Source organism: Astyanax mexicanus, chromosome 13 (genome assembly GCF_023375975.1).
Source record: "Astyanax mexicanus isolate ESR-SI-001 chromosome 13, AstMex3_surface, whole genome shotgun sequence".
NCBI lineage: Eukaryota > Metazoa > Chordata > Actinopteri > Characiformes > Acestrorhamphidae > Astyanax > Astyanax mexicanus.
This window is the reverse complement of record NC_064420.1, coordinates 40,158,524-40,184,966: the sequence shown is the minus strand read 5'-3', so window position 1 is coordinate 40,184,966 and position 26,443 is coordinate 40,158,524. Positions and strand designations below refer to the sequence as shown.

Genomic DNA, 26,443 nt, shown 5'->3' with positions numbered 1-26,443 from the left:
CAGTCTAGTCAAAAGTTCTCCTTACTCACATTCTCCACTGCATCTTTGAACCAACTTTGGACAAACTGAGATCCTGTTCTTTTTGCATTAGCCAGGCTGAGTTAACTTAAAAAGCACTATGTAATCAGTCAAAAAAAAACCTAAATCAAAACCTTTCCAAAAAAAAACCTAAATCAAATGCAACCACTGTGAGAGAGAACAAAGCAGAGGTAAGAGTGCCACATTGATCTATGTTGGCCTCTTCTGTTGTGGCAGTTTGAAATGGCACAATATCCGGAACGACAGGCTGTTTAGCCCTGGAGCGAAAAAGCAAAGCTCAGCTCTTGTCTTTGCTGGTGGCTTGTTTACAAGACAAACAGCGATGGCTTTAGCTCTTGGCCTGCAGTGTTGAGTTTAGAGTGCTACATATGAATATAAATATCCAATCTCACAACAAATGAAATCAAAAACACACTAAAAACAGGTTAAGTCAAACAAACAAACTCAACAAACAGTTTTTAACGATTTAATTCGATTTGATATATATTTTTTCTTTGAGTAGCTGTTTACACAGTAATGGTAAAGAAATTAACTGCAGTCATTTCTACCTATCATTCTGTTAGTGAAGCAGCAGAAGCATCACTACGCAACAGTGAATCTTAACAACCCTATGGGTAACACTGGGCCAGTGTGTGGCAGGTGTGCATGAGGACACCATGGTGCGAGTGTACACTGCAGCACCGCTGCCGAGAGGCTGTCTTAGCATCTCTCGCTGAGGTGCTGCTGCCAGGAGCCTGTTTCTGTGGCAACCTGCTGCTGAGCGGTAACTAGGCGACAGGAGCGATGCTGCGTGTGGCTCGTTGCAGCATTAGCAACAGCCTATGAATGAATGGGCTAAACGGGAACAATGCAGAACACAAGCATGAAGGTAAGAGGGGGGAATGGAGAGAGCCACACTGCCCCCTCACACATACACCACTTTATATGTCTGTTAGGGAGTTGATGACCCACTGTTGAAGAGCTCCCTTGATATTCATAGTGCTTTGGTATCCAGGCTGTGTGTATGTGTGTGTTCATATGTGTACACAGATCAAAACATTATGACCACTATGATCCTTGTTTTAAACATCCATTGTCCATTTTTTCTGCTTCACCGAGCATAGAGGAGCACTTCTGTTGTATAATTATAGGCTGTTTCTCTGCATACTTTATTAACCCAATTTTATCATGTTATTTAATGGTCAGGACCCCACAGGACCACCAGAGAGCAGGTATTTTTTGGGTGGTGGGTCATTTTCAGCACTGCAGTGCTGGTATGAGTATATCAGAGTTTTTAAACACCTTAATGTCAGTGCAGGATGAGGATAGTCCTGTGCTCACAGATGAAGGACTAGGGATTGACAAACACAAAATGTGCAGCAACAGAGTCTCCGATTTTATATCTACAAGGTGGAACATCTATAGGTAGAAGAGTCTAAATAGAGTGGAGGACAGTAAGTGAACTCTCACAGTGTTTAAAAACTCCAGCAGCACTGCTGTGTCTGATCCACTGATATCAGCACAACACATATTAACACCCAATACACCACAACCATGCCAGTGTTACTGCAGTGCTGAGAATGAATGACCCACCGCCTAAATAATAATAGCTGCTCTTAGTGGTCTCTTCTGTGGGGTCCTGACCATTGAAGAACAGGGTGAATGGAGGCTAATACAGGTGCTGGTCAACGAATTAGAATAATTTGAAATCATGAAATTCTTTGAATGCATTTTTGTGCAGAAAGCAAATCAGGTGTTCACCGCACCTGTCCTACTCGTTAGACTAATCACAGAACTCGTTACCTGGAAAAAAATTTGCTTAGCTGAGCTTTCCAAAAGGCCCATTTAGGCCATTTAACTGTGACACTGTTGTTTTATTGAATTAGAATAATGGAGAAACCGTTTCATTGAATTAGAATAATTTTTATTATAATTACAATCATCACTTTCTCAGTATTTTGTGGCTGCCCCCTTGGCTTGTATGACTGCCTGAAGTCTCCGCGGCATCGATTTGACCAGCTTGTCGCAAGTTTCCGCACTCACAGCTTCCCAGGCAGTGCTAGCGTAGTAGGCTTTCTGTCGCGAATTTTCCGCTTGACGATGGCCCAAAGGTTTTCAATGACATTGAGGTCAGGCGAGTTGGCCGGCCATGCCAAAACTTCAAGCTGTTTTTTAGTGAACCAATCTTTGGTCGACTTTGCCGCATGAGCCGGTGCAAGATCCTGTTGAAATATGAAGTCTTCTTCGCCGAACTGTTCCTCAACAGTCGGAATCAGGAACGTTTCCAGAACATCTTGATATACGGCAGCATTGACAGTCTTCTTGAGGAAGCAGAGTTTCCAGAGTTTCCATAACGCTCTGGGGAAACTTGACGGATCTTTTCACGCACTCGTGGTTGTAGGTTTCGCCACCACGACGCCAGACACGAGGACCTTGGTCACCGAAGGAGATGCAGAAGCGTGATTCGTCGCTGAAGACCACTTTCTGCCAGTCTTCAGCAGTCCACTCGCCATGTTCTTTGGCCCACTTCAGCCGTTTCTCCATTTTTTTCTTGTTCAGCATCGGTTTTACTGCTGGAACGCGAGATTTGAAGCAGAGTTCGCGCAGACGACGGTAAGTGGTTGATCTGGAGACGTCAGCGCCGGTCTGCTTGTTCCACAAGTCGGTGAGCTCGGAAGTGGACTTGAACCGGTTGCTGACTGCGATCTTTCTCAGCTGCTTGTTGTCGCGAGCAGAAGTTTTTCGGACGCCGGAACAGTTGCTGTGCTTGCTGCAGTTTTTCTTGAGAGCTTTGCAGACGGAAGACTGGCTGATGCCGAGCTGCTCAGCAATTTTAGTTTGGGTCAAGCCTTGTTGGCGAAGGGCTTGAATTTGAGCCACTATTCCAGTTGAGAGGTCGCGCTGCTTACCCATGATTGATTTTACAACTTAGAAATTCTACTCAACCCTGACTTTATACTGCACAGTGAACACTCTTCACAGAAAACAAAAATTCGAGCATTTATTCTAATTCAATGAAACGGTTTCTCCATTATTCTAATTCAATAAAACAACAGTGTCACAGTTAAATGGCCTAAATGGGCCTTTTGGAAAGCTCAGCTGAGCAAATTTTTTTCCAGGTAACGAGTTCTGTGATTAGTCTAACGAGTAGGACAGGTGCGGTGAACACCTGATTTGCTTTCTGCACAAAAAATGCATTCAAAGAATTTCATGATTGCACTATTTCAAATTATTCTAATTCGTTGACCAGCATTCGTTGTATAGCATTCAGACAAACATAAGAACTACAGTCTGTAATTACAAAAACTACAAAGTGTTTCTATATGTAGAAACAAGGAGGTGGTCATAATGTTATGCTTGAACAGTGTGTGTGTGTGTGTGTGTGTAAGTTAGCTGAAATCGCTGTGTGGTGAATCACCATTTAGAGGTCGTGTAAGTTGTCACTGTTCAACAAGACAGCGGAGTGGCCAACAGGGAAATGGCAGCAATCACTTACGTTAAGCTCTGAATCACTCCAGTGACTGAAACGGATTGGTATTCCGGGCACGAGCTTTAAAACCACAGTGGCGAAGGGCACAGAGTCAACATATTCTACTGCATCCAGCAACTCTCTCAAGTGTTCAGCCAAGCCTACCACTACTGCTCCACTTCCATTCACAGCCAGGGGAGAGCAGAAGCACTGGGTGGTGGCTGATATTATTTGGGTAAAACAGTGACATCCATCATCAGCATCCCTACAGAGATTCTGGGGGATATAAGTGCGTTTGTGTGTGTGTGTGTGTGTGTGTGTGTGTTCGAATGCAGCAGAGGATTCACTCCACTCCACAAAGCTGGAGGGGAGAGAGCTAGGTCAGGGAGCTAGAGCTGTTCTAAGTTAGGGCTTTTGCCTTTTGCTGGGGGAGGGAGAGAGAGAAAAAAGAGAGAGCATGACATATGGATATAGAGCAAGTTTGAGGATGAGAGAACACATAAGATAAAAAGAGAGTGAGTGACAGAGACACAGATAGTTAGAGATGCAAAGAGAATGTCAGAAAGAGATAGAAAAGAGACAGGGCACAAGAAAAAGAGATGGGCAGAAAGAAAAGAGATACAGAGAGAGGGGAAGAAAGAGCAATGAGAGGTGTGTAAGAAAGGCAGAAAAAAATAAAGAGGGGAGTCAAAAGGAGAGTTAGTGAGTGTGGCCGTAAGGGAGAGGTAGAGAATGAAAGAGGAGAACGATGCAGACAGAGAAACAGGCCCAGAAACCATCAGCTAACTACAGATAATGAAAAAGAAAGCTAAAAAAGAGACAGTGTGAGGCAGAAGAGAAAGAGAAACAAAGTGAGCAAACTAGAGAGAGAGAGACAGTGAGACAAAATGAACATGGGAGAAAAAAGGGTCAGAAAGAAATTGTGTGAGGCAGAAGCAGCAGAGAGAGAGAGAGAGAGAGGAGACAGTGAAAAAGACAGATAAAACAATAAGATAGCATTGAATAAAGTGCTAGTGTGAGGAAGAAGTGGCAGAAATACATGAGAGAGATAGAGACAGTAATATAGAGTATGCCTCAAACCGGAGTTAGAGGCAGAAAGAGGGGAAGAGCATGTTTAAGAGAGAGAGAGAAAGAGAGAGAGCAAAGCAGAGAGAGGATGAGAATGAGGCAGAGGAAGAGAATAAGAAAGAAAGGAGTAGAAAGAAAGTGAGTGTGGGGCATAATTGGCCAAGAGAAAGAGAGTGAGGGGAAGAAACAGAGTGAGAGAACATTGCATACTGTGTAAGGCACACTAGGCAGAAAGAGAGCAGGAGCGAGAAAGAGAAAGCATGTAATAGAATATGGCATAGAGTTAGAGAGAGAGGGAGAGTGTGCAACAAAGAGAGCGTGTTTAAAAGAGAGAGAGAGAAAAAGAACAAGCAGGAGAGAGAGAGAGAACGCAGACAGACAGCATGGCAGCAGCACTTAGCAGCAGCCCTTTGACATGTCTTTGTTCAGACACAGTGCTGCAGTCTGCTGCAGTGCAGATGATGTCATCTCCACCTGCTGCTGCGAGCACGCTCAGAAAGCCGCACACGTACACTGCAGAGGGAGAAGGGCTAGAGGGAGGGGCCCGCAGCCTGGGGACGGAGCCACACAGGGCTCCGCCAATCAGAGCGGACGAAGCAGCGTGACACCGTCCAACACCCTCCCACTCCGTCCTACTACAGCACTTCTGTGACAGCCTGTGATCACTGACAGAAATAACACACAGCACAAGGCACAAGGATATTTAGTCTTATTGAGGGCAACACGCCTCGAGACGAGCGTGAATTTCATTTCAACACCTGCAGCAAAACCACGCTCCAAACCAGCTTTATCTCAGACTCAGGCCAAAAGCTGAGAGTTATAAAGTGCAAAAAAGCACTGGAGCAGGTGTCCTCGCCTGATGAATTAAGAGCTTTCTGTCATTAATTGACATTGTCTTTAATAGCCTGTCACTGACTGTTACTCTGGCAAGGCTGTGGTGTTTAATCTTGGTGGTCGAGTTGAGATTACCATCAGCCTGGCTCTAAAGGACAACATCAGCTAATGAGTCATTTCAAAGGTTTCTCAAAATATGCAGGGTTCAATCAGTGAAATGTATCTTAAATCCTCAAATCAGAAAAGGCTGACATGGTATGGAAAATAAAAAACAGTCCATTTCTTTGCAGAGAAAATGAACCCAAGATATTTCAAATTTCTCTTGTTAACTTTTTTTTTCACACATTTTTAACACATCCACCATTATTGCATTTTAGGCCTGTGACACATTCCAAAAAGGTTGCAACTAGGTGTGATTTAGGGCTAGTATTGCGTTTCTGTTTAAAAAAAAGAAAAAGAAAAAATGATCAGATTTCAGAGTTGTTGAGGAATGAAGATGAGCAGACAATCCCCAGTTTATACATAAAAATAATGAAAACAATGTTTGGAAGATTAAAAAACTGGAAAGGATAGCCGTATTACTTCCTTTACAGCGTATAATATCATTAAACAATACAACAGAAATCCGAAAAGAAAAAGACCAAGGAAGTAAGCCTAAGCTGAACACCTCTGTGCTCTGATCTGATCTCAGACGGAACTGAATTAAAAATACTCAACAATAGGTGAAAGAACCATATGGGCAAGGGATTACTTAATCAATATAACACAGAAAAATATACTCACAAACTCTACTTGAAACTGTACTGTGCAAAACAAAAGCCTTATATTAATCATGTCCAGACATGGCGTCAACTTCTTTGGGCTCGCAGGGATCTGGGATGGACCATCAAACAGTGGAAACATGTATTGTGGTCAGGCAAATCAGTATTCCAGAACTTATATTCTAAGACAGCAGAAACAAGTCTAAAAGTCTGTCATGGTATGGGGTTCTGCCAGTACACGTCTGTGATGGAGCATAAATGCAAAGAAGTACACAGAGATCTTAAGAGACATTTGCTGCCTTAAAGAGAACATCTTTCAGGGATGCTCATGCAATTTTTAACTAGACAATGCAAAATCACATGCTGTAAACATTTCAAAGTGTACATGGCTGCCTAAACAGGGCTTCCAGTCTACCTGCCATCCTGACCCGTCCCCAAAATTAGTGGAATGTGTGGAGAATTTTGAAAGACAAATGCAACAATGATGACCCCTGTAATGGTTACTGTAATTTTTTTGCTATGAAACTAAGGATTCACAAGGTTAAATTTGCTAATATGTAGAACTCTGCACTAAGAACGTATAGTAAGATCACCACATCCACATCACTGAAGATTTATCCGTCACTGTCCTCAGCCTTGCAGAGCCAATTTCTCTCACCCTTCTCTCAGTCTGTCAGACTCCTCTAACATGTTAACCATGTTCCTCACCCTCCGACAGGGTTCCATCACTGCGCTGTCTCCAGAGATCCATCGGTTCATCTCTGCTGATGTCAACCCTGCCTCCACCTCCCAGTCTGCAGCAACGCGCCATCTGCCACAGCAGCTGAGGTGCTGACCTGTGTCACATCTCCAGCCCTGTACTCTCCAGACCTCCCTGCCAGTGACTCATGGGCCTTGATTCACTTTCATGAGCACAGAGGTCCCAAAGACTAATGAGTGTAACACCCTGCAGCACGCTGCTCAGGAGAGGAGCTTCATTAAGAGCGGGCTTTGCCGTTCTATGGGGTGTGTGAGGGCGGATGAGTCAGGGCCAGCGCACCGCAGTCCGTTCATCAAAGACCAGACAGGCTGGGTTTAGTTTCTGGAGGATACAGAATGGAGGTGAGGCTGCTGTTTCTGTGTGGGCTTTCTGCATATCATCACTGTCACACAAAAATCAGAAATCTCAAAAATGGCAGCTTTACAGCACAAGAAAAATACCTTTTTAACTTTTAAGGGAAGCCAATGTAAAGAACTTTCTATATACCCACAATTTCTATAAAGTCTTAAGTCCTACCCACCCCCTACACACCTAAAAGAAGTATACCATCCTTTTTGGGAATACTACCATAATCTCATATCAGTGAGAGAAAAAAACGCCAGGAACTTCCTGTGATTCTGCCGAGTTTAAAGACTTGTAAAAACAAGACAAACATTTTTCCTTTAACAAACAAAAGTTTGGTCATGAACTAAAGTCAGTGCTTTGTCATTAAAGCTAGCTAGCATCACAGCTATATTTTGTAGATCCGTGGCTAGGATAAGAGATAAGAGATGTTTATACACAAGCAAAAATATTACAAAATAAAGGGGTGTTCTCGTAATGCTCACAATAGCATCTACTGATGAAGTCCCGTCTATCAACAAAATAAGACAATTATCCTACCAGCTGAGGCAGGTTAATGATACAGTGGTGCTAATGTGCAAGTGAGAAAAGCCCCCTATATGGAGATCTGTGCAAGCGCAGTAGCCAGAACAAGCCAAGAAATGATGTGAACTTTTCTAACTGTATCAGTGAATGAGCTTTGTGTATTTTATCTTTCCCCAATCACACCACCTATTGGGACTTTTACTTGATGTACTTTCATAATACATGCTAGGTAATGAAGTAAGAGAATACTGACAGACAAACAACACTACAGAATACTAGATGTCTAACCAACCTTTTACTTTCACGCTGGAACCAAATATGCATCCAAATTTGTCTATTATATGTTTATATATGTTAGTATTAGACTGTTATATGGCCAATTTCAGGCTAGCTTTGTTACATGAATCAGAACAGATTTATTTTTTTTTCATTTGACATATCCAGAATTTCTGCGGGACACTGAATTAGAATGCACTTACACCCAGTAATACAGTTATAGGCATAGAGATCTCAAAGAAAAAATAGAGAAACGTAAAGAGAGGGGAAAAAGATACACAAATACACACCCACACCTGGAACCAGGATGCACCACAGAATGAAGAAAAAAAAAACATTTTTCTTCTAAAATAAGTTAGTGGACTCTCTGTCCTAATCTGGCCACTCTCAGACTGCTGAGCCAGGTGGGATATATGCTGATCGCTGGCCCTGAACTCAAACATTATAACACAGCAGTTTTCCCTGAGCAGGGCATACATAACATTATTTAAGTTACAGTAACGGAATGCACTCCAGACAAACTCTATATTATGGCTTAGGGCTTCTCAGGTAAATTGAAATGGAATAGGCTAATGTTGCAAATGACAGTTCTGGTAAGAAATGATAAGCACATTTTATATTTGTCAGGGGTTAAATTGGGGCAGACTTATCCCTCTAGGTAACTTGGATGAGGGGAAACATGAGATAACTCTAGCTGCATCCCAAAAGCTTAGGCTGCATTTCTCAGACACTAAAGTGCTTTTCTCTCCAAAGGAAAAGGTGTTGGTGTTTGCATGGTTTAGGACATGGCTGGACAACAGGGGCTAAAAGACCTACTACACTAGGGTTACTACTTGCTGTAGATGGCATAGTGGCTTTTTTTGTTAGCATGTTTGTCTCTAAGTGCTGGGATCTTGGGTTCAAGTCCCTATCTGGGTGGAGTTGTCATGTTCTTCAAACATCTGTGATTAGTGCCTAAAGCAGTAGATAATCATTTGACAGTTGAGAGTATGCTGTGTGTGACAATTTGATGCAGCTTTTCATCACGGTGTGTGTTCGTATAGTTTAAAGTGTGCAGAGGGTTGGTGACCCCCCATGAACTACCCACACCTTCTCTAGGCTAAGCTAATTCTTGGTGATCATTTTTCAATTCAAGGCTCTGGAGAACCTTATATCTTATCAAACTTGGCAAAAATGTCCACTAATATTACAGCTGTATGTCCAGAACAAAATCACATCTTTTTGTCTTCCCCTTACTTAGCATTCAAACAGCAATTGTGAAAATCTTCATGGTCCTCCAGAGACTGGAGTGTTTAAGAAGGCCTCCCCCTGTGTTTAGGCCTGCTGTTTGACATGAGCTGGTATTTAGTGGAAGTGCAGGGGAGGAGGCTGTGGCCTCTTGGCACCAGTTCTACCAGCTGAGCCAACCATCTGCATTCACCCTATCATCTGCAGTAGAGGAACCGCAGGGTCCAGCAGCAACCATGGAATTAACCCACACCACAGCTACAAGGCAGCTTTTGGCAATAAAATACAAATGTTCTTCAACCTAATTTACACTGACAAGCCAAAATATTATGGGACAACAGTATGTAAATTGATCATGAAGTGTTACCTCAGGGGACAGCTGGGTCGAACAGCCTGCTCATGGCAAAGAAATAAGAATTATTGCAATTTGAGATATACCTGGTAGTGAGCATGCGTTACTGGTGAAAGAAACATGGAACTTTGCATCTTGGGAGAGTTGTGTTTGTCTAATATAAAAAAATCAGTTGAATTCAAGGGAAATTCAAAGAAAAATCAAAGGCATGTGTAATGATAATACCCACAGTGCAGTGGGTGGTAATGATTGTGACGGGTGGTGCTTGGGAAGTATTGTCTGTACGACTCTGGCAGAAATCACATTCACACGCATCGTTTAAATAACATGGCAGTAGTTCTTAACAGAAAAGCTCTCTTGTTAGTGGGAAATGGTTCAGCTATGGCACTGCTTAAACTAACCAAAAGAAAATTCTGATCTGTATTCCAAACTGGCTCCAAACTCCCAGTCCATTTAGCTACACTGCCAGCTAATTCCACTGTAGTGTAGGCAGCTGAATGAAAATTAATTCTCAAGTTTTACTGTAGTTAATACTATCTGTTAGGGATTTAACTGCCAGACAGTTAGTAGAGGATAAAGAATCTGTGTCAAGTCATTAGCAGTATATATATATATATATTTTCTACAGTCACCAAAAAGAGATAAATTACAAGTATTTTTATTACATTACATTGGTTTTTATTCAAACAGGACCGCAATTATTCTACGATAAGCTCTAGGTTCACTTCTGCTCTAGGTTAGAATTGTTTGGGCAGCTGGTCTTTAAAACATCATAGATCATGGACCAAATAAATTAAGTGTACAGTGTAATAAAATGAAGTGAGTGGACAGTGTTTAAGAACTCCAGCAGCACTGCTGTGTCTGATTCATTGTCAACTGTGTCAGTGTTACTGCTGTGCTGAGAATGACCCAAAGGATACCTGCTCTGTCTATCCTGTGGGGTCCTGACCATTAATAAACCGGGTGAAATGAAGATAATACAGTATCCAAATAAACAAATAGACTGCAGTTTGTAATTTTAGAGCTACATAGTGCTGCTATACGCTTAGTGGAACTAATAAAACTGATAATGGATGTAGAAACAAGAAGAATGTCATATTATTGTGATTTGACTGTGTATATGTACATTTTTGGTGAATATTTGAGAAGTATATGAATGCATATATGCACATTTTCCTTCCTCCTCACATGAACAAAGTCTCCCTGCAGGCAGCACTGGCCTCCACAAAGCGTCCTGTTCCAGAACAGACACAATTACACAGAACAAGTCCCTCTCAGTCTAGACTTCAACCACGCCGCGAGCTACGACTGGCTGCCAGTGCTGCAGAGAATGCTATACTCCACACACGTTTTACCGCCACCATGCCATCCAGGCCTTGCAGCTCATGGAGCATTTAACACCGTCAGTCCTGACGCTGACTCCTCCTCAGGTCTTTGGCTACCTGACCTCAACAAAAAGCAAAGAGCACAGAGCTTCCCACAGGAATGCATTCAGGGCTATAATAGTGTCTCAGTGTTGGACAAGTGTCTGTTTTGCAGGCCAGGTCACTGGTGAGTGAGGCAGGTTAGAGCACATTTGGCCCATTAGAGGCTTTCCACCTCTGGACTCTTAAAATAAATGTTCTTCCTATGTTTTTTAACCAACACCATAAAAGAGCAACTTTTGCTTCTAAAAGAACCACACATAATAGAATAGAATAGAATAGATTTTATTAAATTTATGTGGCAATTTGTCTTTAATCACTCATGGCATAAAAACACCAACAACCTATAGCCACACATACTAACACACAAAATAAACAATAACAAACAATAGCAAATTTTACATATTCAGAATTTCCCCTGCATTTGGGACAAAATATCTCCTGTAAATGTTCTTAAGTAGCCTGATGGGAGTTCAGAGGGTGTGATATGTCCTTAATGATCTTCAATGTTTTAATTTGTGTGTGGTTCCTACACTCTAAAAAGTAATTCTGTGTTTTAGTCAGGAGAACTAATATTATGAAGTTGAGTGAACTTACCGGCCAGTACAACTCAATAAAATGAGTTCAGAGAACTTCAACCTGAAAACTTAAAAATGTTTGTTGAGCCAATGGAAAAATGTGATTTCAACCAACTTTTAGTCACTACACGTTTTAATGCTCTTTATACAGTGTTGGATCATGCAGCTTTCCTATAGGCTCCTGGTACAATATATTTGCATATTGGGTGTGGCCCAATATGCAAATATGCCATATGCCAATATGCAACCATCTTTGTGTTGTCTGTTGCCCAAAGCTACCTTATCCTGGGCGTTATAATATATGTGTTGATTGTCAGGTCTCAGTGTTGTAGAGCTGTAAGAGCACATTAACTTTATTCTGTGTTCCTAGTGATCACAGTATGCTGGCTTTGAGCTACAGAGTTCACGCTTTCCTGAATTTACTCCTATACTGCTCCAGTATTACACTGTCAGTATTGGCAGTTAAATAATAATATACTAAATATGTTGAGAATACCTGTGGTTAACTTAAAATGATAAGTTATGTGAACATGACTAAAGTTGTATTAAGGTGTGTGTGTTAAAATAAAGGTGAATTGTTAGTTTATTTGACTAAACAGATCATTTTTTAAAAAGGACAAATGAAACACTTTACTTGTTTAACTTAACAGCAGGGGAACTTATGTTGCTGAGTTTAAACAACTTGAAATGTTTGAGAGTGTATACAGATCTGTCACACATCTCTTCCTACCAACTTACTTTCCATCTTCAGGGGAAGTAAATTGCAGTAGATATGTGTGAATGTAATATGGAAAACATTGTGAAAGGTATTCATAGGTGACAGCGCAACTTCAAGACAGGAGCATAAGTTGCCCTTAAGTCTGCTGGACCACTTTAAACCTCTGAAGACCCTTTTAAAGGTTTACCGAACCATGTAAAGATTGATGTAAAGATTTATCTCCAATTTAAAGGTTCTTCACACACACACTCACACAAAAAGTGGTTCTTCTTTGGCATTGCTCATAGAACCATTTATAGCAGCTTTATCTTTGAGAGTGTAGAGAGAGTGAAGGGGAAGGGGCAGCTCTGAGTCAGAGTCGTGACTCGGGAGGCTTTTATCAGACATACGTTCAACATGCCGAGCGTGCTCCGAGACAATACAGAGAGGAGGAACCCTGTGCACCACCAGTTATTACAGCCACACAGCAGAAGGAACATCACACACACCGCTCACACACTGTCTGCTGATAGCAGTAAAACCACCAGCTAAGAGTTTGCACTGTAGTGAAGAGACCAGGGCAGAAGTTGAGGTGTTCTTAGGTTTGGATTGATGTAAAATACTGATTTTGTTCACTTAATCTAAATCTTTTGTATTCAGACTGTAGCACTACCACTGGAAATCCCACAAAACACAACCACTGGTATAACTCTGACAAAAAAATAAACTAATGGTGAAACGTTTTGAAGTTTTAAATACTTTTACAAAGCACCACAGTTTATGCTGCTGACTAAGTTTTTTATTAGTAAATTTGTAGTGAAGTATGTGGGTGATAGAGTTCAAAACTGTAATTGTTTGTACATGTAGGGGGAAGGAATTAGTCTTAAGTGTTGATTCAAGGCCTCTTTTACGCCTACCTTGTTCCTTGGTCTAGATTCTCACTTGTTAGTTTGATTTGAAAAGGCCTTGAACCACAGCTCAAAAGAAATAAACACTTTTTTGTATTTGGTTTGATAGTTTTAACTTTTAAATTCTTATCATGGTACCAGTTAATTTGCTTCACGCCAAATTAATTGTTTAATTACATTGTGGAGGATGCAGGCCAGAACAATCCAACTAACACTGGAGGGGGTTGGTTTTGGCGGTCAGATATGGCTTGGACAGATGGATCCTCCTACTTTGAAGAACAACAACTCTACATATCTAGAGAAAAAGTGAAAGACACAAATAAAAAAAGTAGGCATTTCACTGTCAAAGTCTGCAATCAAGAGAAAAATGCATCAGGATTACATTTTGATAAGATCAATCCACATAAATGTGCAAATGTATTAGCACCCAAATAGGGCTGCACAATATATCATTAAAGCATACTCATTGCGATGTGTACAAGTGACCGGCTGCTCCTGGGCATGCGCTGAGGCCATGCATTTACCTCGCTTCATGTGCCTGTAAACGCTGCACCTCAGTCCAGCACAGATATTTCTAGTTACAGCTGAATTCAAGCTTTTAATCCCAGAAAAACGCTCTTATTCATGTTTTAAAAAGCCCGTTTTCCTCAGGTTTTGAGAGCTCTGCGCTGACTCAGCTCTTGATCTGTCCGGATGCGAGACTGGGGGGCGGGGCTGGTGACGTCATGGGCCCTGCATTGTTTAATATCGCAATATATATCACCGCAAAAAGAACTTTTGAAATGTAAATTTTTTCCAGTATCGTGCAGCCCTACACCCAAAACATATTTAAAACAGACAGTGATCTGACATTCAATAACCAAGACTCTTAGTACAACTGAAACTTCTACCAACACATCCGAAACCCCAGTAGTAATCGATACACACCAAGAAAATTTCTATCCCATTCAGGAATCAGATCTCAGTCTGTCTAGAGCATTAAGTATATAACCCTGAATTCAGCTCGCACAGTTCAGCAGACTGGTTACGTACAGTATAAACATATACAATTATACAATATATATAATTATCATACTCAAAATGCACTTCAAATGATCAGGTGCAAACATGGTTTTATGTATGAGAATAAGTCTAAAAAGCATTTTCAGTTGTATTGTCCATTATAAAACAACATAAAACAAGAATAATGAGACAGACAGATCCATATAGGTTGCTATTTATTCTGCTCTCAGTGCACCCAGTGAACCTCTGCAGGCTCTAATGTTCCCTCTCCTTCTGCTTGAATGGATCCCTCCAATTTAGTCTCCATACAAACAAGCAGCAAATCATATCAGGTTGACACTGGGATCCTCTATGACAAACTGCTGTGCCCATCCCTGCAGACGTGCCCTGGTTCAATCACTTACTTTACATCTCCTGATATGACGCAGTTTACCGATGCACAAATTCAATACAGCTGGCTGAAAATAGAGCCGGGCAGAGCAGATTCTAAATATAATGTTTCTAATGTCTTGTTGTGTAAATACCGATGATCAAGCAAAATCAGAACACAAACGAATATATAATTTATAAATATCTCCATCTCTTATAATTCATTAATAATCTCAATATCTGTGTTCACTGTTTTCTACAGGGATTTCTAAACAAAAATGCAGCTGTTTTACCCTTATATTATCAGCAAAAAAAGCATGTTAAATTAGGGCTGTGGCTTGGATTCAGAATTTTCTTTTAAAGTTTTAAAGAGAGACAGCTTGGAAATGCCCACATCTGTATAGGTTGTGCTATCTTGTGAGTGAGGCTGAACACTGGCCAGCTTGCTCAAGGGAAGGCAATGTGAATTGTTGGAAGTTAAAATGAGGACTGATAATAAGCACCAGATGAATGGGACATTCCCTTTCCATTCCTCAAGCCACAGTGTCACTCATGACTAAAAAAAAAACTCATGAAGGGCATTACCACCCACAGTGGACAGTGCAGTGGGTGGTTATGATCGTAACCGACGGTGTCTGGCTAGAACTGTCCATGCAAATTGGACAACTGTACAGACAAGCATCTCTGGCAGAAATCCCATGGATATCCTGCAAGTCACCACAGCATTCTTTATGACAAAAGTCATGGGACACATCCGAATTTGGGCATATCAGTATAATGACAGACAAATATGACACCAAAACAATTCAAATACCCATTTATTTCTAACTAAGAGCCAACAATGAGACATGCTAAGCGTTATGACTCCAGCAGCAGTCCAGTACTGCTGTGTGATGGTGGTTGGTAAGAGCAGAATCTGAAATGACCTGTAATAACATCCTCCATCTGCTGCCATTTGCTCCTAGCTCCACTCGCTCCTTTACAGCTTGATTGGTTTATGACAGCCTTTAAAAGAGGTCAAGCTCAGAGAACTGCACACTTCAGGACAGCCAATCGGGCCTTAACAAACCGAATATTTAATCAGCCTCAGCATGGCCCTTCACTGCTATCGCAATTTATGCAAATTAACTACTGGACCCCTGAGGAGCGCAGCGTGAGGCTGTAAGAAAAGAAAGAGCTGTTCACTTTCTCACAGTGCTGAGAAGAGTAGGAATTTCACTGCTCACAGTCAAGTTTTGGCTACACTTACACCGTGCAATCTGCCCATGTGGTTTAATGACGAGAAGAAATGAGTGTTTATGATTTCTTAATTAATACACTCATCAACAAAAAATAGATACTAGATGGAAGTGAGGAATTGCAATGCTATTCAAAAAGAAGATGAATGTTTAGCAGAAACTATAACTGATTAAATGATTCTTACAGTTTCTGCAAATTCTGTGGTAGAGGTAGAGTGCAGACAGTGCATGCAACAGTTATCCATACGTGTTTTTTTTTTATTTCATTGGAGACTGGTCTGGTGCATAGACATATTCTTGAGGCACCAGCATATGGATGAGCACTGTCCTGATAAAGTAGAAATAGCACAAAGTCGGCAGGAACCGATTAACGACTTTGGCATTATCGGCATGGTGTTACGGGCAATCAAGATTTTATCAATACACAATATTTATTGCACTGACAAAATACACCAGTACTGGTAGATTCTTAATAACTGCTATTTGCATTTATGCAAAATGTGATGCATTCTATTCAATTAAACAAGATTAATGACGCTGTTTTATAATGAAATGTGTAGTTTGTCAGTGTTTTTTAAGCAATGATGATATCCACAATATGCTCAGAAAAGTATAATGAAACAAGAAAATACAATACACTAAATATTGACATATTGCCCATCCCTAGAGACACTCAAGCAAATGTCTTTCTTACAGTGAAAACAAGCACTGCATTACATTCATTATACATTACTAATACCATCTGTATTCAACCAAAACTCTATCTGCCCTTGCCCATAAACCATTAAGAATAGCTGAAATAACTCATTTGGCCTTATTTGGCCTCTAACAATGTTTCAGCTACATGTTCTCCACCAGCATTTAGCCCCAGACAAACAAAGCACTAAAACAAGAGAGAAGGAAAAGTTCAGAGTGCTCTGCATTGCTATAATGGACGTGAGTGCAGGCCAGAGTAATTTTACTGCAGAAACTATAATGACTAACCATAAATGAGCCTTTTCCCTTGCAGCCTCTCTCTCTTAACCACATCGTTCTATTTTTAAAGACCCTGAGGTCCACCCAATCTCTTAGGTATCTACTTCCAGTTCGCTGCTTGGCTTTTCTTTAGAAATAACCTCTGTGAACAGCAAGCTTTTACAGAGCTCCTTTTAAACAAATGCATCGTCACTGTCATATTCAGGCTGTTTGTTTTTTACCATTTGTAAGTGCCAACAGTCTTTTACAATGAAATGATCAATAAAATAGTTTAAAATGACTGTACCAGAGTCTCGAGGCCAAAACGCTGGTAACTTTGTAACTTTGGTGGAGCTGCACAAGACCTTTAAACAGATCCACCTCAGTCCACCTACTTTTACTTCCACATGTCTACAGTGTCTACAGTGAAAGTACAACTGAAAAACGGAGTGCCAAAGGCATGATTTGTATTTATAATAATCAAGGAAAATGTAGTTGCACTCCAAAACTGTAGGAGGAATCTAAGCACAACAAAATAACAATTCTCACATAATGCTGCTTTAAATTTTCCAGACAAAAATAAGAGACATGCATCCTTCCTCCTCAAGGCAGGATTATACTTCTGCGTTGCTCCGCAGACCAATCAGCTGCTTCTGTCTGTGTCACATGACTCATAGTTACATTTCTGGGGAGGTTCATTGGGCTATGGTGTAGAGTACATGGCTACGCCCAGAGTACAAGTAGGCTATGGCGTAGGTTTGATGAAATTAAATTGATCTTTAGATACTTGGTCATTTTCCAAATTATCACCCTAAGCAACCCCTGTAAGTGAACTTCTATGAAATTGCCAAAAGCCAGTTGAAAGGTATGTGAGTACTCAAGGCATCAATAATAAGTTATAAAGTAATAAATGTTATTGGACCACAGTGGAACCCTGAACATGGTATGATTTAATTAAGACTTACAAGAGGGTAAAAAACAGAGCCTACAGCCTCACACACCAAGCAGACATGTGCAAACAAGGGTTTTGAGGGTTTGAATAATATGACAGTGCCTTGGTTTGGCATTCCCTTGTCTTAATTGTGCTGTCAGATACAGATTACACCAGTCTCTGGAGACTAGTTCAACAGACCTGATGGAACAGTGGGACACATTAATTAACCAGCAAAAGCATCAGATCTATTTACCCATTATCATTGTTCTCAACAGAAGGTTGAGGGAAAAAAGACACAATGATACATGCACAGAGTTCAAGGAAAGGTTGGCTAAAATGGACAGGAACTATTTCAGAGGACTGGTGTAATTCTTACCTAACAAGATTAATGCTGTGATTAATGGGAACATGTAAGTCTATTTGGAAGCAATGATGCATGTCACTAATGTTTGTTCAGTGAGGTATGAGACAAACCAACACCATTATATGGCATACATAATATCTGGAAGTAAATAGCATTTAAAATTATTTAAAAAATAATTATTTATGATATTCTGCTAAAAAGCTGAGGGCCAGAAGTGATTAAGGCAGTTTTCACACTTTTCAAAGTCCAGTTTCAAATTTCAAGTCCAAATTAGGGTTGTGTTTTTGTTCAATTAAACATATTTGGTCCAGTTTGTTTTGGTTTTACATAAGAGGTGGGCAATATGACAATATTTTATTGTATCATGAAAAAAGGTAATATTGTATTTACTATATACTTTTTTAAAGCATATCAAGGATAACATCAATGCTTAAACAACACTGACCAGACTGCTTATTTCATTACAATAAGTGTTTTTTTGTAACATTTAAACAGAACATTTGAAATAAAATCACTGTACACGTAATGGTGTAGTATTTGAACTGTACGTTACTTTAAACTGTAATTTGTTTTCAAGGATGTCACTTATGCACCAAACAACAGTTTAGTTGACCCAGACCAAGACCACTTTTTTTGGTCTGACCAAATTTTGATTCTTTGGATTGGGCTGTAGCTTTCGGCACCTTTCACACCTGTTATTATGGTTTGGACCACAGATCTGCACCCAACAAGTTAGGAGTGAGAGCACCCTAACTTGATTGTGCTTGCATTGCAGCAAAAAACAGAAGAAAAAAAAAGAAAAAAAGTACAAATATTATACAAAACCAGTTTTAAAATGGGCCTCATGCCTGTGCTTTAAAAGTGCTTTCCAAACCTGAAGTCCTGGAGGACTCTTAGTCTTGTCCTTGCTTGTGTTTTTCCTGCTCCCCACACACCTGCTACAACTTACCAGGTAATGAACAAACCCTTCCTGAGCAGAGATGGGCATGTTTCAGCAGGAAAACACAAAAATAATCAGGTCAGGAGAGGTACTCTGCACTGGACAGAGTAGAGTTTTTCCACACCCTCAGCATTACATCAATTATAACCTTATAAAAGGCTTATTAAGGAGATGAATTAGGCATGTTATAACAGAAAAAGTGCTGAACAGTACAATAGAGTCTAGCACTCTAAAGGGAGCAATAACTGTGATGCTGTCCACGGTGCTGAAAACACCGCTCTCCAAACTCCGCTTACAAGCTCAACAATTAACACTACCAAGCAACTCCACAGAAGAAGCACAGCATAAGTGCATGCATCCCACTAATGAGAGGAGTAATGGGAAATCAAACCACCTAATTCTGCGGAGTTATCCTCAGCCCAACGTCGGCTAATAGGAGTAAAATAACTCTTGAGTCAATGATATCTAATCACAGTGCATTTCCCCACTGGGGGAAATCATTGTAGGGAAAAATGGGGGTTGAAAAACAACACACACTGTTTGTACACTGTCTTCCACTATGATTTCCCTTTACAATAAAGAAAACACTTTAAATATTGAGGGCTAAAATAGAGTGGTGCCTGAAAGTTAGTAAACTCTGCAGATTTATTTTTTTTTGCATAAATTGGATTGTAAAATCTTGTGAGATATTAGAAAATGGATAAAAAAAATAATAGATGCATAAAAGGTATAAGGAAAATTATCTAGAATTACATATACGCAAGTGACAAAAGTTCAATCAAAGTGATGACAAATCAGGTATGAGTGATCAGAGCCTGTTATTTAAATCTGATTGTTGCAACACGTGTTAGTGGAAGTGTATCGTGTCACAAACAAAAGAGAATTGTGGATGCTCATCAGGCTCAAAAACATTATAAACCCATCTGTAAAGAGTTCAGACTTCACCAATACACAGTCAGACAGATTGTGTACAAATGGAGGAAATCCAAGATAATTTTTACCATCCCCAGGAGTGGCTGACCAACAAAGATCATGCCAAGAGCAAGTCGTTTAATAGGCAACAATTCACAAAGGACCCTAAACTAACTTCTAAGTAACTAAAGGCCACACACACATTGGCTAATATTAATTTTCATGTGTCCACCATCGGAAGAACACTGAACAACAATGGTGTGCATGGCAGCTACTCTCCAAAAAAACATTTCTGCCCATCTTAAGTTTGCTAAAGCTCACATGGACATGGCAAATGGATACTGTAACACATTTCTGTGGATGGATGCAGCCAAAATAGACATTTGTGTTAAATAATAAGTGTTATGTCTAGAGAAAGAAACAGACTGCATTTAAACATAAAAACCTTATCACATCTGTGCATCATGCTGGTGTTAGTATCATGGTTTGGGTTTTTTAATCATTGATGGAACAATGAATTCTAAATGTCACCGGAAAATCTGTCTGAATCTTCAGAAAAGGTGGATCAGGCACAAAGACAATGACCCTAAGAACACAAGTTGTTCTACAAAAAAAGGTTTAAAAAAAAAAACAAAAAAAAAACAAAGCTCATATTTTGGAATGGACAAGTCAACAATTTGATCTTAATACAACAGAAATGTTGTAGAAGGATCTGAAGAAAGCAGTCCATAGAAGAAACCACAACAGCACAAGAGTCAAAGCTATTTTGTCCAAAGGAATGGGTTAAAATTCTTCCAGGCTGATTAGCAGGACTAATCAACAGTTAGTAGCAGTTGTTGCTGCACAAGGAGACAACATACTTTTGAAAAGTGTATGAAGTGTGTGAAAGCAAAGGTTTAAATACTTTTGCCACTCTCAGATATGTAGTATTGGAACCTTTTCCTAGATAAATAAATTAGAAAGTCTTAAGTCTAATGTATCGTTTGTATTATTTATTTCATTATCTACTTGTGTAAAAAAATAATAAATAAAAATAAAATTTAAAGTTTAGTCAAATTTATCTAGAGATGTAGAAAATTCTAAAGGATTTGCATACTCTAATGCACCAGTGAACAGTGAATTTTTAGATTCTCCAAAACTAATAGCAACAGTAACTGCTAAAGTTAAGTGCTAATGGTGCCACCACTAGCTATCAGAAATTGGGATATACAAACAAATAAGCATGAAAAGGTACAGTGCTGTTAAACAGGTCAGAACACTGCAGTAGGCTAGACTGTACAACATCCCCTCTCAAAAGACATGAAGATTACAAACCCACCAACATACACATACACACTGTCCACTGTTTTGTATGGAGGAATATGCTGTAATTACTCCAGGGCGATCTGCATGATTAGCCAACAGTTATTGGAAACATTTGACTGTTACACAAAGGGGTCACACAAGATACTGAAAGCAAATATTCACATACTCATGTCACTCACACATATCTAGCACTGGATCATTTTCCTCAATAAATACATAATTAGGTCTAATTTATTTGTCTCATTTGTTTGATTTGGTTCTCCTTATCTAGTTTTACGAACGTTATGTTCACAAAGTTTCAAACACCACAGTATAGCCAAGTTTTAACTTCCTTGATACTCCAAAACAAACAGCAACTAAAGCTGCAGCTACAAATGCTTCCACTAATAGCAACATCAGATTGTGACCAGAAGGTGGGATATATAAACACAATCATGACTTAGGTACAGTAAGCAGTTATGTACTAAAGGCACATCACAAACAGCATTTCTGAGGTGGTCCACCACTGTAAAACAGGTCTAAGCACTGAAGAATGGGGCAGTTTTCCAGTCAGGGATTAAGCCTAGTTGTAAACTAGCTGTATTTCCCTTTCAATGGGAAATTTCCATTTAAATGCTGTTCAATACTGTGCAGTTCAAGAGTAGGCTTAGTTTCTGTCTGGGAAACTGCCTCTATAAGTTTATATAACTTTTCCCCTCACAGACAACTAAACTACACACACACACACACAATCACACGTGGATATATTTATGTAAAAATCCAATGCGGTTTTAGGTCAAATTTATGCAGAAAGAAAGAAAAATATAAAGGGTTCACAAACTTCCAAACACCAGTGTGCAGCCAAGTTTCAGCTTCACTGATACGACAAAACTAACAGCACAACTGTTAGCTAAGTGTTAATTATGTCACTACTAGCTACATCTGAGAGTGTCTGAGGGGTGGAATGCACAAACTAATAAAATAAGCATGACATACATTTATTAAAATATATTTTGAGGTATTAATAACTTTCATCTTAAAGGCACATCATAAACGGCATTTCTGAGGTGGCCCACCACTGCTAAACAGGTCTAAATACTGTAGTATTCTAGTCTGTATGGGGCAGTTTTTCAGACAGGGATTAAGCATAGTTGTAAACTACTTATATTTTCCATACAATACAAATGCAAAAAATCTCATTTAAAAATGTTGTGCAGTTCAAGACCAGGCTTAGTTTCTGTCTGCAACTTTACCCCCCACAGACAAGTAGAATACATTCCCACCAGTGTTAAATCAACACTGTTAGTGTTACATTTTACACTCTCAGTGTTAATTTAACGCTGGCGAATTTGCTGTGTATATGTAAATATCTGATGAGGTTTTATGTAAAATTTATGCAGAATTACAGAACAATTTAAAGGGTTAACAAACTTCCAAGCACCAGTGTACAGCACGTTTCAGCTACACAGCTTCTCTGATACTAGAAAACTAGTGTTTATGGTGTTTATGGTGACACTACTAACTACATCTGAGTGTGACTAGAGGGGGGAATGCACAAACAAATAAAATAAGCATGACAAGTTCATTAATAATATTTTAAGGTATTAATAACATTCATCACAATAAACAGCCTTTCTTAGGCGGTCCAACGCTGTAAAACAGATCGAAGCACTGTAGTATAGGACAGTTGTCCAGACATGGATTAAGCATAGATGTAAACTAGCTTTACTTTCCTTTCAATGAGAAATCTCCATTCAGAATGCTGTGCAGTTCTAGACCAGGCTTAGTTTCTGTCTGCAACGATCACACCAACACATACATATGTAATTTATGCAGAATTATAGACACATTTAAAGGTTTTACAAACTTTAAGCACCAGTGAACAACAAGTTTCAGCTACACAGCTTCTCTGAATCAAAAAAAAATAGTGTTAATGTTGTTAATGGTGACACTACACATCTGAGTGTGACTGTCACACAAGTTATGTATGGAATAAGTTCATTAATAGTTATTTTGAGATACTAATGATGTTCATCACAATAAACAGCATCTCTTAGGTGGTCCATCACTGTAAAACAGGTAGTACCCTGGTCTATAGGGGGGTAGTTTTCCAGACGGGGAATAAGCCTAGTTGTAAACAAGCTATACTTTTCTTTCAATGGGAAATCTCTATTCAAAATGCTGTGAAGTTCAAGACTTGGTTTAGTTCCTGTCTGTACAACTTCTCCCCTCACAGACAAGTAAAATACATTTCCAACAGTGTTAAATCAACAGTATTATTGATACATTTTACACTCTTAATGTTGGCATTTATCAAAATAACCAGCCACCACTGTAAAACAGGTCTAAGCATTGTAGTACTAGGCTGTTATCCAGACATGGATTAAGCCTAGTTGTAAACTAGCTATAATTTCCTTTCAATGGGAAATCTCCATTCAGAATACTGTGCAGTTCAAGACTAGGTTTAGTTCTTATCTGGGAAACTGTCTGGGGAAAAAAAGTCTGTACAACTTTTCCCTTCACAGACAAGCAGACTGAATACACAAACACAAAACACACCACCACAGATTTTTAAACAGACAAACAGACACAAACACACACTAGGTTTACTAAAACGTGTCCAACCTTCTAGCTGACTGTCCATGGAGTCACCCTGCAATGCAAACGCTCTCCCTCTCTTTCTTTCCTTGTCTTTAGGAAAAGCAGGTGGCATTCATCGGCATCCTGACCCCCACTGACACAGGTGAGCGCGGGCACGATAATAAAGATGATAATAAAAATGGCATTCCTCCTGTTTCAGCCTGGGCGTGTGGGCAGTGAGGATTCACCAGCTGCACGAGGAGAAAGTGGCGGAGCGCCGAGCTCGAGGGAAAAAGAAAGAAAGCTCGCTCACTTCACGCGCTCCCATAGCTCTCTACTCTCAATCTATCCCTCTCTCTTACTACTCTTCCTCCCGAGCCCCTCCCTCCATCCACCGCCACTCCGTCCCCCTGCACGCCTGCGGTAGAAAAAAAACGAGGCAAAAGGACGTTGTTGTTTTTTTTAAACCCGCCTATTTTCCGCTGAGCCACGCCCCAACAGGCTTATACTGTCCTCTCACGCCCCGCCTCCTGCGCTACCATTGGCTGTTTTTTCGCACTCAGGAGTACTCATTGATTGCTGTGGCCAATCCTGGCGAAGTACGCGTGGCTTGTTCACAAAACAGGTGGGGTGAGGAAAATATCGGCACGTGCCGCAGGTAAACACGCGCGCGCCCCGGTTTAGCTACTTTAATGTCCTTTTTATAAAAAAAAAATCTTATCTAATAAAAAATATTGTTTTTATTTTTTTAAATTGACCAGCCGTTTAAAAGCTTGCTTAGTTAGTGGCTTAACATGTAAGCTAAGTAAGCATTTATATCTATTTTTAAGTTATCCTCTCTCTTTTATCGATCAAAATAAAGATTAACACGTGTCTGTATATAGTATTTTATATAGTAGAACTATCTGTTTTCTAGGACATCCATGTTTTTGTGTTTACACAGTAAATTTCTAGTTCTGTACATTTACGTATACTTAGTATATATTTTTTTGTTCTATTTATTATGTAGACATTATGTTATATAAGTTACTACTTACTCTGTTTGATTCAGTATATTTAGTTGTATCTAACTGAATAATTAGTATATTCTAGACTTTTACATACAAGTTAAATAAATAAATAAATAAATAAATAAAACTAGGGACACGACTGTCGTGGTTGTATTGCATGGCATCGCGTTTCCGCTTCCGTGTTTTGTCCCGCTCGTGCCTCCGTACCTGCAGTGCTGCAGCGCGCGTGAGAGAGAGAAGGAGAGAGAGAGGGGAAAACAGACAGAAAGATGAAGAGAACACAGCTGAAAAAGAGAGAATAGAAAACAACAGAACGGAGAGAGCGCGTGAGGGAGGGAGAGAGAAAAGCAGACAGAAATAAGAAGAGAACACAATTGAAAAAGTGATGATAGGAAACAACAAAACGGAGAGAGAGAGAGAGAGAGAGAGAGAGAGAGAGAAGGAAAAAAGGGAGAGATGGACGAAGCGAGCAACTGTAGAAAACAGAAAGAAGAAAATAGATGAGGGATACAAAGATACAACAGAACGGTAAAATAGAGAGTAAAAAAAAAGAGAGAGAAGAATAAAACAGAGAAGAGAGACTGCGAGCAACTGTACAAAACAGAGAAAAAGAAAATAGAGAGGGGAAAACGGACAAAGAAGAGAACACAGCTGAAAAAGAGATGATGGAAAACAACAAATTGAAAAGAGAGGAAAAGAAACAGAAAAAGAGAGAGAGATGGAAGAAATAGAGAGAGAAAGAATAAAGAAACAGCTAAACGAGGGATAATAAGACAACAGAATGAAGAGAGAGAGCAGAAAAACAAAAAAGAGAAAGGAACAAAACAGAGAAAAGAGAGAGCACAAGCAACTGTATTAAACAGAGAGAAAGAGAAGAAAATGAAAGAGAGATTGTACAAAACAAAGAGAAAAAGAAGAAAAGCAATGAGAAAGACTGAAGAAAACAACAGAAACGGGAGAGAAACAGAGTATGAAATAGATAGATGGAACAGAAAAGATCTGAGAGAAAAAGAGAAAAACAGGCCCCACCCCCTTTCTGCATTATGACAAATGAAGGCGCGAAGGAAGAAAGGACTCGGTGAAGCAGCAGAAATGAGCTCTGTACTGTTCACCAGTCTGCTGCACGGCTGACAATTGAATAAATGACTGGAGAACCATAATGAGTACAGATGTGCTTAATGCAGAAGCTTCCCAGCAGGTACTGCATGATACAGTAAACCAAATAAACATCCTGCCATGCTCTTCAGCATCTACAGTATCAATTATTAGCTGGACCCAGATCACCTTTTTAAGCGCCATTTAGATTTGTGGGGAAGACATTAGTAAATATGGGCAGAAATGGTTAATGGTAATAGTTTAAATACTGGTGCTGGAGGGAATTTATAGCAGTGTTAAAGCACACAGAATCCTCATTATTATTAAGACCAACTTATATCAATTTTTAAAACCACGTGTCATTCTTCACCATACTCTCCACAAGTGAAAAATCCCCAGCTGGCTCAAATAAAGCCTTTATGGGTTGTCTGAGAGCTACAATATAAAGTCACTACAGCTGGTCAATGTAAGTCCCTCAGTGGCCTGCCCGGAAAGCTTCTGAGTCATGGTATAGAGTCACTC

General features: G+C 39.9%; 1 protein-coding gene across 12 annotated transcripts in view; it reads right to left on the bottom strand.

The window, feature by feature from the left end:
- camta1a (calmodulin binding transcription activator 1a) overlaps positions 1-26,443 on the bottom strand; it is a 636,729-nt gene that overhangs the window by 18,396 nt on the left and 591,890 nt on the right. Inside the window, exon 1 of one of the 12 annotated variants that reach the window (XM_022676976.2) lies at positions 23,862-24,531. The exons of the other annotated variants lie outside the window; for them this stretch is intronic. Coding sequence (XP_022532697.2) covers positions 23,862-23,949 — 88 coding nt within the window. The 5' untranslated portion in view covers positions 23,950-24,531. Of the gene's footprint in view, positions 1-23,861; positions 24,532-26,443 lie in introns of those variants that run through there. 12 annotated transcript variants of the gene reach the window in all.